The sequence below is a fragment of the Dermacentor variabilis genome, unplaced genomic scaffold, assembly GCF_050947875.1.
Source record: "Dermacentor variabilis isolate Ectoservices unplaced genomic scaffold, ASM5094787v1 scaffold_12, whole genome shotgun sequence".
Taxonomy (NCBI): Eukaryota; Metazoa; Arthropoda; class Arachnida; order Ixodida; family Ixodidae; genus Dermacentor; species Dermacentor variabilis.
The window spans coordinates 31,861,878-31,876,283 of record NW_027460280.1 but is presented as its reverse complement, the minus strand read 5'-3'; the positions used below and the strand labels follow the sequence as shown (position 1 = coordinate 31,876,283).

The window sequence follows — 14,406 nt, the reverse complement described above, 5'->3', positions numbered from 1 at the left end:
TCAGAATTAATCTGGAGCCCCCCCTTCCCCCCCCCCCCCCCACTACGGTGTGCCTCATAATCAAATTGTGGTTTCGGCACGTAAAGCCCCAGAGTTCAAGTTTTCAAAACACTTGTACAGCTGCGTTTAAATTTCACATTAGGGAGTATCGTAATCGTCGGTGAATTCTCGCGAGCGTCGTTGCAGTTCGTATTGAACGCGACAGTACATCTTTTCTAAGGCGTTCGCAGATGTGAAACACTTTCTGGTCGTTGGCCTGAGCTCTCGGCAGACGAGGGGAATTGTTCTGCCACATGGCTTATGATTAGTGTATGCAGGGTAGAACAGGGTCGTTGCCGTGTAAGTTAATATCGACGTACGGTGCTCAGCTGTTCGAAGTCTGTGGATTAATTTCCATCTTCGGTTGTTTCCATGACTGGGGTACCTATGAGTTCGCATGGAACGAGTCCGACGCCCTCTTCATTCTCAGCGGATGTAGTCGCGATGTCGTGCTCAGCAGCAGAACGCCCAACCCAGTGAGCCTTGTTTGTCTCTTCAACCAAATGCGTTTGTACTAAGAACATCTTGAAAATGTGCTTTCTTCCATGGAAGATTGAGTACTGTGCCAGCGTCGCCGACTTCGGGGCAGCCCAGCGGGAGTCCAGCCGACTCTGCTTTGCCCAAGTTTCCCCTGGCTGCTGAAGGGCGCGACTTTCTCCGCCTCTCTGGCCGCTTTCCTTGGGATGCTCACGCACTGCCGCATGTTACCGGAGAGACTCTGCTCACTGCTTTGTGCACTGCATGCATATACGTTATTTTCAACTTCTTTGTAGCCTCTTTTTGTCCCCTCTGGCTGTCGTTCCCATTTTGAAGTACTACATGTGCAGTCAGGCTCTTCTAATTGTGTGCATACGTCCCTGTGCTGTGTGGCTTTTGACTGTATGCCCCCGCTCTCACATTAAAGTTACCCAGGAGCTGTTCCTATTCGCAGTTTCTTGCACCTCATTGCACCAAGAACGCCTTTTGATACATTTTCCGCTGTGCGTCCGAATGCGCGCATGTAAAACACCTTAAATGGAATGTCGAACAACATTGACACAGGTGCCTGTGGAAACAGTGTCAATTCAGCGCAAGGAGTTTCTTGCACCAATTACTAAAAGAAACTCTGGCGCTGGTGTCTACGGGAGCTGCAAGCAGCGCGGATCAGCTAGCTTGGGAATGACGGAGTAGTACACGGATTTGCCTTTGTCATTCTAGCTTTCAGCGACGTTGTAACTCAATTGGAACTTCAGAAATAGCTTATTCACGCTACAAGAACGTCTGAAGCCACAAGCACGATTAGGCTGATGTCCTAACCTAATCTAACCCACACCCGCCGTGGTTGCTCAGTGGCTATGGTGTTGGGCTGCTGAGCACGAGGGCGCGGGATCGAATCCCGGCCATGGCGGCCGCATTTCGATGGGGGCGAAATGCGAAAATACCCGTGTGCTTAGACTTAGGTGCACGTTAAAGAACCCCAGGTGGTCAAAATTTCCGGAGTTCTCCACTACGGCGTGCCTCATAATCAGAAGGTGGTTTTGGCACGTAAAACCCCAAATATTATTATTATTAATCTAACCCATCATTCCCGTGGTAGCTGAGTAGTCGCAGCGCCAAAGTTCCCTCTGATAATTTTTGTAGGAAACTCTATCGTTGAGTGTCGCATGCCATGTCGTCGACCACACTCGACAGCTGCGTAGCAGACGGCAGGCGCCCGTTTTGCATGTCAGGTGCAACTGCCTTTGCTTTCCAGAAAGCCCATCAGCACACGTGTTCCACCTGATCGCGAGATATTTTATATAGTACTTTTTTTTAGGAAGACAGAATTCAATGTTACTGTTCATCTTGCAAGTTTTCCTTTCTTCTTTTGCTGCCAGATGTTAACTATCGTGTTCCTTGAATGCAGGTTTTGTGAAGCGTTATGCTTTTCATTGTACATTAAGACCGCACAGTGATGTCATTGTTTTACTGTATTAAAATGATCATTTCTCGTAATTGGTGTGTGTGTATCTATTTTGTAATCCTCCACTTGTCATCAAACTCGTGTCATCGGTGACGGTCACTTCCAACGTCTTGAATGTAGAAGGTGCATAGCACACATTACGTTTTCGCTCCCAAAGTGAGGCATACTGTAATGTTATAGGTTCTGAAAGGTCGTTCAGCTAACTTATGTCGAACGTAAAAAAAAAAAAAGAAAGAAAGCTATTGGGGGCGAGCTCCACCACTGGAAAAGCTGGCGCCACCGTCGGCGTGACGTGGCATGAGAGATCACGTGGACACAGCGGCCGCGTCGGCTGCTTCGGAACCACCGAAGCGAGCTGAAAACGCAAGTTTAAAGTCCCACCTGCGCCGCGGTTCTGATCAAGTGGTGAGGCTTTACCGCCGTAGGTGTCTGCTTGACAACATTTAAAAGTACTATAATAGGTAGTGGCTGCCTTTAGAGGCGTGCAGCATGGTAGGTGCCGCAGTGCCGGACGTACACAATGGAGCCCGGTGTCAGCCTTATTCACACGTAGCCGCAGGGCAAGGAGCTGCGTCAAGCTTGGCTGGCGAAACTTAGAACCGGCAGACAGCCATCGGCTACAACTCTGGTATGCGGCAAGCACAGACGCGAGGAAGATTTCTGCTACGGCGCCGGGACGGCGCGATGTTCGGTGAGTAGCAGCGCACTGGAGACGCACGCCCACGCCCGCTGCCTGGCTAACGTCATGACTGTTTGGTTTATGAAATTGTTGATGCTAGATACTGGCAAGTTCACTGGAACGCAACGGGAGCAGTAAGACGCACATTAAAAAAAAGGCATGGCATGTGGTCATGTTTGTGTTATGAATTAATGCACTGGATTAGGAAAAAGAAGAGGGAAATCGCACGCTGAGAAGACCGATAAACATACAGTGCGACGCAACTTGAGAAATAATATTGAAATGTCCAAGAATTTAGAGAACGAAAGATTGAATCGTCGCGACGGCACATCACAGTCGCCGTAGGCGTCGAAGTGTCAATAAAGAAATTATTTTTGGACAGTTCTGATAGCGTCCACTTAACAATGGTTGATAGTGTGGCGTCAAATGCTCATATGCTGCGGCCTAAAGCTCACGGCACGGTGCGAAAACGCGCCCACAGGGAAAGCTAAACATTGTGCGCGGACATGCATGCAAACGCGCAGTCGGTCGATGCGAACCCGTGCGATCGCTGCATTGAGGTTTCATTCTCTTATGCCCCATTTGGTTATGCAGACAGCCCACTATAAGAACATATTTCACATTGACTACTCTCAGCGTTTGCCTACCTTTCACGCAAGAAGCCGGTTCGGGAGGCTCCATCATGGCGACCATGTGCAGTGGCGTTCACTGTACGTATTCGGTAAGAGCAGTTTGTCTCTAAACGATTCGGTGCTTTCAGTTTGCCCAAGATTATTATATCGACAGTCAAAAACTTCCCTCGTTTTGAGAGTACCTACATAAATGTCCAGGAAGGCTGCCGCGTGGTGTTTTTATTGAGCGCCGTAAGCGAAACCTATGGGGAGCGCGTCGCGTGATCCCTCACACTGCGCAAGGGAGGCGCTTCCGACAGATGGCGACTCCGTAACTCCTCGGCCCCAATATGCTACACGAATGCAGTCAGCTCTGTAGTGTTCACTGTCCTCTTGAGAAACTTCGCATTTTATAGCATTGTACTGGTTGACGCATACTCGGCGTCTGCGACGATCGCGGTTCAATCTCGCGTGCGCAGGGGAGGACAGCGGGGAGGCAGCGCGGGAGGGAGGGGGGCGGCGTTCTCTTTCGGCAGCAACTGCGTACTTCGTGCGAGCCAATCATGAAGGGCAACATAATCGAGAATGAAAATCTTTACAAAATACGGCTCCACGTGCAATTGGTGCGACCGAAAAGATATTTTGTAACTATCCACTTCATTGGTCAGTTGGCGCAACCAAATATGTTTGTTTTGTAACGATGCACTTCATTGTTCAGTCACTCGTCGACCATATTTAAAAAAGAACAATTTACCTGTTATCCCAGACACAATTACTCGATACTCGACCTACGCATATATATATACATAGGCGACGCATTGAGGCATGACAAATGCTTCGAGAGTGCGCCGTTCCTTCGCCGGAGCACAATAAATCAGTTCGTCGCCGTCATACTATCTTTGCCAAGCCATCATCGTTGTGCCGTTGCCTTGCAACAACCGATACACGCACACGTTCGCACTGCACGTGGTTCGCGGGTTCGTGAAGCAAATATGCAAGAAAGTGTGCAAGGCGAACTCGGCGAAGGCCACACGTTTAGCTTACCGTGCCACAGTTGCTCGGTCACTGTGAGCTTGGGTGGCGAGTAGGTGTGGGGACACTGTTCCACGAGTGCTGTTTTCGCCCTCCGCGTGCGGACTACGAAGCGTGCGCATGCGCAACATTGCATTCCCGCAGAGGGCGGCATCGAGTGGTTGTCACGTGTGTGTGGCTGTAATGAGCCACAGTCAATGTTTCGGTCAGATGCAGGGTTTAGGAGTCGTAAAAAAAACTGAGACGCAAAGCTAAAACTGGGAGTCAAAGCCAGGCGAATATTGGGTACTATATGGGGGGAGGGGGGAACAGTATTTTGCACTCGAAAGTGTACGAACAGGATGATGAATTTTAGATTTTGCGTACGCAAAGATAGGGGTCGCAAACCGCCAGGCTTACAAAAAAAGAAAGAAGAAACGCGGAAAGATTAAGAAAAGAACCCCATAGCTGTACAAAAGAACGCAAGCCGGGCGTGGCGCTTTGCGTACGCAAAAAATAAAACTCCCCCATTAAGTACTCGACATACGGGCGATTATTTTAAATTTCTCCGGAATTTTTAGAAATCACCTGTTGCAGATAACAATTATAGTCCCTGAAATGGATTGTTGAGAGAGGGGACATTACTTTCACGGGAAATCGAAACACATATTCAATAACTAAAAAAATCACTAGTTCTTAATTACTTCACAACACATATCTTGCAATTTACGAATTATTAGCCGGTGAACTTGCAGGGCGTTACCACTTGGAATGAATTTCCAGAGTGACGCCAGTTTGTAGACATGCGCCATCGAGCTTGCCGTAAAAGTGCACCGTTGTTCCACTTGCTTTTTCAACAAAACGCTCTTTTATGCATTAAAGCATACAGTTTACTGGAACACCCATGTATTTCGTCCTACACTTAGGGAAATGATATCTTGAAACTGGTGTCATTTTGGAGATTCATTTCAAGCGTATGGATCTTCTAAGCTCACCGGCTACAATTAGCAAATTGCATTATCTGCTGTTATCTGCAATTCATCAAATTAATTTGTGAGCTTTGTTAATTAGTTTGATATGTGTTTCGATTTCTCGCGCTGGTAACGTGCGCCTCTTCGTATAATCCAGCTCAAGGACAAAAATTGCGCTGTTAAAAAATTCCGGAAAACAAAAATCATCAACCCGTATAGGCAACACAAACTTTATAGTGAACAGGGGAGCACGTATCCCATGGTAAATGCACAGCACACTGGCCAGCAGCTAGCGCACTATCGACGAGTGCCTGTGGTGCACAACCACACCTACACTAAAACACGTCACATGGGATTGCGCCAAGTGACCTCCGCACATAGACAGTCCCATATTACACCAACATCCACTAATGAGGAATAGGCAGTGGGAGGCATGGCGGAGCCAATTGGCTTTTCTGGACCAAGCCCAGCGAGCCGCTCGTGCCAGTGCCCAACCATCGTGCCTTACTTTAATTATTTTCAATAAAGTTTTTACTCACTCGTAGTTTGCAGGTTTAGCGGGTGCACTCTCTGATCGCATTCGCGCATTGTCTGCCAAAATCTACAGCCAGACCTTAATTCGCGTGCGAATGAGACCGTATGCACCGTCATTTCCAGATTCCATGCGGTGATGGCGGTAGCAGACGGCGCGGGAGCGCAACTATAGGGAGTGCCTCAGCTAAACCTACAAACCACGAGAGTGTGCTAGCTGCCCGTTAACGTTAACCTCAACATTTTGTGGGGTATCCTGGAATGAGAAGGCATATAGGCAACGACTGTATTTAGCTTTTGAGGGAGATTTACATAGAAAGTGCCGTTTGCGTTGAATGAGAATGGCTGAGGACCGAGGAGAAAGTTGATATCTCCGAAGGTCTAAGACAAAGGCACCCTTTATCCCCGCTGTTTATGATGTAATGGTAAGAATGGAAAGGGCGCTAGAAGGGATCATCATCATCAGCCTAACACTCCGAAGGTTAGTTCTTGTAGTAAAACATAAATACCCAAGAAAGTGGATGAGAAAACGGCGCCGCGGTAGCTCAATTGGTAGAGCGTCAGACGCGTAATGCGAAGACGTGGAGTCGTTCCCCACCTGCGGTAAGATGTTTTTTTCATCCACTTTCATTTCCATTGTATTATCATTTCTTTAATTCAGTTAGTAAGTACAAGTAATTTCCTCCGGTGTTCTCCTTGGTGTCACTGTTTATTGGCTTCTTATGATATTACTAAAAATCGGGCCCCTCGGTTAACCCCCTTGCTTCTAGTTCATATATATATCACTCAGTCGATCAACCAATGGCTCTCAGCCCCCAGCAACTGCGGAGCACCTGACCAATGTGGCGGTCAGACCTGTAGAGAGTGCTAAGGATCTCTTGACCAGGACAGGCCGCCAATGGAAACTTACCCTTGCAGCCTTTAACACCCGAACTCTGTCGAGTGAGGCTAGCTTAGCAGGACTCTTTGAGGAACTATCAGACATTGTTTGGGATATCATTGGTCTTAGTGAGATTAGAACTGGTGAGGCTTGTACAGTGCTGACCAACGGCCATGTCCCAGATAAGAAGCAATACGGGGTAGGATTCCTAATCCATAAGCACATAGCGGGCAACATTGACGAATTATACAGCATTAATGAGATGGTATCAGTAGTCGTAAGCAAACCTATAAGAGGTATAGATTAAAGGTAGTACAAGCCTACGCTCCAACATCTAGTCATGATGATGATGAAGTGGATCAGTTTTATGAAGATGTTGAAAGAGCGAAGAGAAAAGTTCAAACTCAGTAAACTGTAGTAATGGGCGACTTCAATACAAAAGTGGGGGAAAAGCAGACTAGTGAACGAGCAATTGGCAACTACGGCATCGATTCTAGGAACGCTAGAGGCTGGTAGAATTCGCGAAAAGGAATAAGCTGCGAATAATGAACAACTTCTTCAGGAAGCGTAGCAACAGAAAATGGACCTGGAAAAGCCCTAATGGTGAAACAAGAAATGAAATAAATGTTATACTCTCTGCCGATCCCAGCATATTGAAGGATGTTGAAGTGTTAGGTAAAGTGCAGTGATTATAGGTTGGTGAGGTCTAGGATTCACTTCAATTTGAAGAGAGAAAGACTAAAATTAGGAAGAAACAGGCCAACCCAGACGCAGTAAGGGCATGTCCAGGAATTCTGGACATTCTCCTTCGAAACTTCACAGCAATGCACAAGTGTAACTCAATGGGAATTATATTTCAGAATATCGGCCGAGGTGTCAAAAAGTTTCAACTGGCTACAACAAGAGGGTAGCCCCTTCTAACAATATATGCATTTTGGCACTTAGTCGGAACATTGATGGTGCGTTAAAGCAGTTAAAGCAGGTCAGAGGGCCGGTGAAGTCCCACCACAGGAGGAAATCGTTTTTCACCCTCCCGCCAGAGGGCAAATTGACTTGAAGAAGCGCCAAATTTAAACCTTAAAGTGATCTATTACAGTTGGCATTGAGAGGGTAATGGTAGAGGGGGGGGGGGGGGTTATGCAGCCTATTAGCACGCGCAGGTTTTTGAGAAGCAGCCGAGATGGTTCGAGTGTTTATGCGTGTGCATGTCTTGAGCGCGCCTAGGTATGGTTGAATGCGCGTGTGCGCTCTGTGTATGATTGTGCGGGCGTGTGCCTCCGTATTTGCGTTTGCATGCGCGCGAGTGCGTGTATGCGCGTGTGAGCGTTCGCTATAGAGACAGAGTGTGAGTGTTCGCGACGTGTGTGCGTGTGCGCTTGCTTGTGGTGCATGCGTGGGCGCGTGTACGCCTGTCAACGTGTGTTTTCGAGTTTCAGCATGCATGATTGCGAACAAATGTGTGCATGTTTGTGTGCGCATGGATGTCTGTACGTGCGTATAGTGGGTGTATGTCCGTGCGTATGACAGATGGAGTGCGTGAGTGTGATGGAGGGTGCGTTTGTGTGAGAGGGAGACAGTGTGTTTGTGTGTATGTGTGTGCGAGGGAGAGAAAGCGTGTGTTTGCGCGAGGGATAGAGAGAGTGTGCGTGTGTGTGCGTGCGAGGGGAAAGTGTGTGCGCGTGCTAGTGCCTCACTATTTGCATATGCTCGCACGTGAGTGCGTGTGTGAGCGTTCGCGGCGTGTTTGCATTCCTGCATCTTTGTGTTAAAAAAAATTAAATTATGGGGTTTTACGTGCCAAAACCACTTTCTGATTATGAGGCACGCCGTAGTGGAGGACTCCGGAAATTTCGACCACCTGGGGTTCTTTAACGTGCACCTTAGTCTAAGTACACGGGTGTTTTCGCCCGCATCGAAATGCGGCCGCCGTGGCCGGGATTCGATCCCGCGACCTCGTGCTCAGCAGCCCAACACCATAGCCACTGAGCAACCACGGCGGGTTTAATCTTTGTGTTAGCGCATATGTGCGTGCGCTTGCGTGCTTGCGGCGCGTGCATGGCGACGTGTGAATGTGCACGTGTGCGTCCGCGCGTGTTCGTGTTTGAGCATGCATACCTGCGGACGATAGTGTACGTGTTTGTGTGCGCATGGATATCTGTGTGTAGGATGGGGAGAGCGTGTGAGTGTGTGTGAGAAAGAGAGGGTGTGCTCGAGAGAGGGAGAGAGAGTGCGTGCATGTGCGTGCGAGGGCGTTTGTGTGTTTGCGGGTGTGAGCAAACATTTTCCTGCTTCCACCTACTCCTGGAAACAAGCGCGATGTGGAGACCATTAAAACCCGTGTTTAAATTCACGAGTCAATAACGAATGACACTGCGTTTGTAGCATTATCTCTTCTTGAAAGCGAAACAAAAAAAAAAAGCGCCTGTGACGTCAGTATTGTTGCCCTTGGCTGGCACGGCTCCGTAAGAAGCTGCCAAGCAGTTCCACTATCATTCAATCGTGTATCGTTTTTGTGACAAAGCAAGCTTTCGGCAGCGCACGTTCGTTGCTACATTGACATTTCAACTTTAAACGGCTTGCCTTCGGAAAAACAATATGAATAAAAATCGACAGTCGTCTGGCCGCAAGGAACATGCTCACGGAGCCGTGTCATTCATGAAAATACCTGAAAAGGCTGGAAGCGGTCAGGTCGATGTTGCCCACGATCTTTTTCCGCGTCAGTTAGGCTTTCAGAGAGCGCTTAATTGCGTAATATTTGTTCTTAGCTCTTCCAGGAGCATGTTTAATAAGCATATATTCGTTCAACTACACAATGTCGAAGACAGGCTCCAAACCACTAATTTGCGTTATCCACCCAAGATCAATTATTTAAAAGATAATTACCATACCGTCGTGAACTACGCACACAACTGCTCAACTTGTTCCGTATCCGGAGGTTAACATCCAAACACTCGAATGGTAACAATAATGTCAGGAAGATTTGCATTGATCTATTTCTTAAATTTGGTGCCGTTAAAAAAGACCGCCTGTATTTTGATAGTGCAGTAGGCATCTAATAAAGCAGGTGCGAATGCTCGGAAAGGTTTTCTTGACGCAATTCAAGTTGATGAACTTAGAACACATGCACACAACCATGCACCTCTGTCTTTACAATGTATTCTCCTACATTGTACAAGAAACGCCTCAGCGCCACGGTAGATCACAAAAGGTGTGCGGGTGCATCATTTGCTCTCCCTGATTTCTGAGCGTTTGTGGCATCAGGCTTGGTTTCCTGGTGTCATCAGGAATGAAAGGAGCAAATATCTACACACTCTAAGAACAGTTTACACCCTTTGGAGTGCCCCTTCTGCCACACCACAACAATCGTCATCTGCCTTGATGCGTTTCCTTTCTTTAACCGCTGTGGCCATGTACTCGGACCGAAGTTCATCTTCTCGCAAGTGCTTTCAAGATTTCCTAGGAACAAGCCTGTGTCGTTCCCGACCTCAAATGGCTTTAACAGTCTGTCCATGCGGTAGGATTCTGCCTCACTTGATCGTCCCAAAGCCCCTTCACTTCCTTGAGACAACTCCAAACGTTTGCTTTCAAGTTCAAGTTGCATCTTTCTTGACTCGCGATCTTTCTCGCGTTCCTCTCTCTCTCTGTCACGTTCTTCTCTTTTCCTAAAAAGTTGTAACCCAATTTCAATGACCTTCTCCCTTGCCTGTTCAGAAATTGGCTGCAATAATTCTGATTTTAGCATTTGCTTGCGTACCTCTAGGTCCAGTTCCTCACCAACAATCAATAATTCGTCTCTCAGCAGTGTCCTTAACTCCGTGATTGTTGCTTTACTGCCTTGATCCTGCTCGCTAAATCTACCTAGGAAAACACAACCTAGCTAACAATCAACAATCCAACTTCCCCACTGTTCTAAACAGAATAACCACAAAATGAAGCCTAGAGAGTCAAAGCAAGAACCAAGCACTCACCGCAGACACAGCACCACGTCGCAAAGTCCGTCTCACCGCTGTCAGCCAGTTGTGATGGTTGGTGTCGGGCATGAAATAGATGGTAGCTGGCCCATGCCATCGCCCAACTTGTCCACGCTGAGGACGTTGTTGAAAGCAGGGACTTGTTCTCATCGAGAACGAGGAATATGGGTTTATTTACAGTATTTACATGAGAACGTTAGAATTCATCAGTCTAACATGACTGAAAGAGGAATGCTCACTGAGGAGCCGCCAACGGCTCCTTAAATACACTCTGTCCTCCCTAGATCCCTTGGTGAGGGAAAACGGCCGTTCCACCAAACTGAGCGTCTAAAGTCATCCTAGCCGACCCGCCGCTGAGTGGGAGGGTTTACGTACTCACTTATGCACCGGTTTCACTGACCACACCGAGGTGAGAGGGTTCTCGCAGACACGGGTCCTGCACCGAGCAGGCGCTTCTTCATCCCAGTGTTGACCCTGCAGACAATGGCCGCCGTGTCTGTTCATGGCTTCTAAGCCCCGTAAGACAGCCGCAAGACATCTTCTCCCAGGATTTCCACCACTTCTAACAAGCCGTGACTGCGACGGTGAATCCACTAACAATACTTGGTCCGCCGACCGCGTTCAGTCATAGCGGCACCAAGAGGGTGTTGATGCGGCGCATCGTCGCCCCTACAATACGAATCGCCGCAGCATGTGGGGAAGGGCTCCACGGTCGCTTCTCGGAAGCTCGCCACCTCCGCAGCTGCAGCTGGCTGGGAAAATTTTGTAGGTTGGTACCCTTGCAGGCCGTTCGTAACAGCGGCGCAACGCCAAAGTCACTGCTTTAGGGTGGCTAGAACTGGGAGGCGTGATAACCGGCCTCTCTAAGCTTGTCGGGATGCGCGATCATTTCAAAGTGACTCTGTCGCCGGGGAGGGGGGGAGTAGGCGACTGGAAAACAGTGGATTAGGGTCTGATTTATCTTGCATGAGTAATTGACAAATCGCACAAAAGAAGGAGAAGGTTCCCGGACTGATGTATGATGACATTCTGCCACTAGCGGACAACAGATGTGATTTAGACACTTGCGAATATTTGTGGGAACGCCGCGACAAACCTATAGGCCTTAAGTTTAGCACAGAGCAATCGGTAATTCTAATCTTTAATGAAAAGACGAATAATTACATGGTGTCATTTCAACAGCAAGTCATACGCATAGTCAGACAATGTATATGCCTATGCGTATATACAGGGTGTCCCACGTAAGTTGAGCTAAATATTAAAAATATGCAAATGCAACGTAGCTGAGCAGACGCAAGGTAATGTTGTCGTGACAACTTACAACTCAGAGAACAAGTCGTACTTTTGACTCTTGCGATTGCGGGAGTACTAACAATATGGGTTCAGCGAAACGCTGTTCTAAACAGGCAGTTTGGAATAGCGTATCTCGGCTTAGATATGTAGGAGAGATACGTTACAAAAGTTAAACGTAAGCAACACTACCGCTTGTTACTGTGCGCGTCCATTCAGAACTGAGTTTACTGTACGGGAACACCAGCATAATAAGACGTTGGAAGACAGGGTGCTGTCCTGGGTCTCCTGACAAACTTATCCAAGTCATCAGAATGCACTAGCAACCATCCTGTCGTTTCTAGATCGACGCGTCTCGTTAAATCTACGCAGGCTGGACACTCAACGCCTGACGATCCACACTCGGCTCCAGGAGCTCAGTATTAACCGCTTGGATGGCAGACTGCACTCAGAGGAAAATGTCTCGGGAACTTGTCCTAAGTACTAATAGATGCTCAAGGCCACAAAGACCAACTGTGCTTCTCGAAAACAACTGCAGACTGTATACGAACGCTTGCGACTGTTATAGGTCATTGCTCTTGAAGTTTGTCCACTCTGGCTGTCCCGTCACTATTCTTGCTGTTATTTTTGCTTATCTTTCTCTCGTTTTTCCTCTAGTTGGTATCAGCGTGCAAAACAGGAACTCAAATGAATCGTTTCGAAGTGGGCATTTAAATATGCTAAGGATATTTTTTGTTGAATTTCCCTTTTCTACCGTCCGGTGAAACCAGAATAATAAGCAATAATTTTTTTTCTCTTGAGACATCCTGCTAATATCCAAGTTCCTCTATTTTGCAATCTACTAGAGGAAAAATTCGGTTGTGATTTATAAAATATTGTGTTAGAAGAGTAAACGCAAGCGGAGAAAAAGTCTATGGTCCATTTACCCGTATTCACTCAATGAAAATATAGCATATCTTTACCGTCACGTAGAAGTGGTATTGAACAAAGACAATTCAAAAATTGTGAGTCGCGAATCTAGCTCCATATTTCTCACCATTTGTCCTCTGAAAAAGAAGTAAGGCTCAAACCACAACGATAGCGGCGCGCACTCTTTCGCTTTTACACCGAAGCTGTATATAGCTGGAGTTTCGTGCATTTTTGTTCTCCGTGAACAAAAACTATCATCATCAATGGCGACTACCTCCGTAAGCATTCATGCTCCCTTAAGCAAGCAAAAAATGCAATGCCTCATAGCCCCTAAGGCAGAGGCTACAAGCACTCAGCAAAGTGAATCGAACAGTGCCTAAATTATTTCTAATCACGCATACAACATACAGAGCAGCATGTCGAAAAATTTCATCTTCAATTGCTCATACTCCCGTGAGCAATGGCTCACACTCCCGTAAGCAAGCAAAAAATGCAACGACTCATAGTCCCGTAAGGTTCATGGCTACTCACTTTGCGTGAATTAGCTGCTATGAAACTACCTCTCTTGTCGTTGTCGGTGATTTCAATGTGTGTGTGTGGGTACCGAAAGGGGAGCAGTTTACGCGTTCCGTGCTGCAGACATATCCCTTGCGATGCCACACTGACCCGGCCCAACCCACCACCCAGCGGCATACGTGCATCGATTTGGCATTATCAAAGAATGTGATTGCAGTTGCGAGTGAAAGAATGACGACCCATCGAAACAATAAATGAGTTTGTACCTCTTGTTCAATATTACGTGTCACCTCCGTGTCCTGAGCTAAACAGCTTCGCTGGTCAACCACCTTCACGGAGTGGAATGGCTCATGATTTTTTTTACTTTCTCTCTGTCTTTGTTTGTTTGTTTCTTTATTTGTTCTCTCTTTCATTCTTTTGTTCCTTCTTTCTTTCCTTCGTTCCTTTTTCATCTTGCTTCATTCATATTCAGCCATTCCATCTTTGCTTGCTTACGAGGGTGTGAGCCATCCCTGATTATGTCGTTCTTTTTTCGGGAATGAGTCATTGCTGCTGGTATTATTTGTACCATTAGTCTACTTTTCTTGTACCACCCTTCTACTTTGTATCACTGGACTAGACGCCGCTTTTTTTTGTCGGTTATGAGCCATTTCTACGACCAACTTCAGGCCTTCGCCTTAATAAACCAATATTTCGTGTGCCAATGTACCCGTGCGGTTTGGGGCTGCTTCCACCACGGGCACTAGGTCGGAACTCATGTTTCCCTTGACTGCATGCGTATATCAGCATTAATTCTAAAAAAAATTGCGGTATTTTTTATGTGTCAACAATAGACAGTTAAAGTATAATCCGCAAAGCACTCATCCCAATACTTCAGCACTTTTTGTTCTAACAAACACATGCGCGCTACTCCATTTGATACAATGTACTAAAAAAGATATCCATTTCTTTCCGCCAGGCAGCTTTTTTTATTCTTAATGACGCCAGGAAACCGAGCCTGATGCCACCAACGCTCATATATGTAATCGGGAGCGCACGCAATCTTCTCGCACACCT

The 14,406-nt window shown here is 47.1% G+C and overlaps 1 protein-coding gene and 1 long non-coding RNA gene across 3 annotated transcripts in view; one reads left to right on the top strand and one right to left on the bottom strand.

Annotated features, from left to right (window-relative positions):
- LOC142566120 (SOSS complex subunit B1) overlaps positions 1 to 2,013 on the top strand; it is a 67,895-nt gene extending 65,882 nt beyond the window's left edge. The window contains exon 8 of the mRNA XM_075676920.1: positions 592 to 2,013. Coding sequence (XP_075533035.1) covers positions 592 to 850 — 259 coding nt within the window. The 3' untranslated portion in view covers positions 851 to 2,013. The remainder of the gene's footprint in view (positions 1 to 591) is intronic.
- The window catches only part of LOC142566122 (uncharacterized), a 96,078-nt gene that overhangs the window by 40,641 nt on the left and 41,031 nt on the right, over positions 1 to 14,406 (bottom strand). The window lies entirely within an intron of this gene.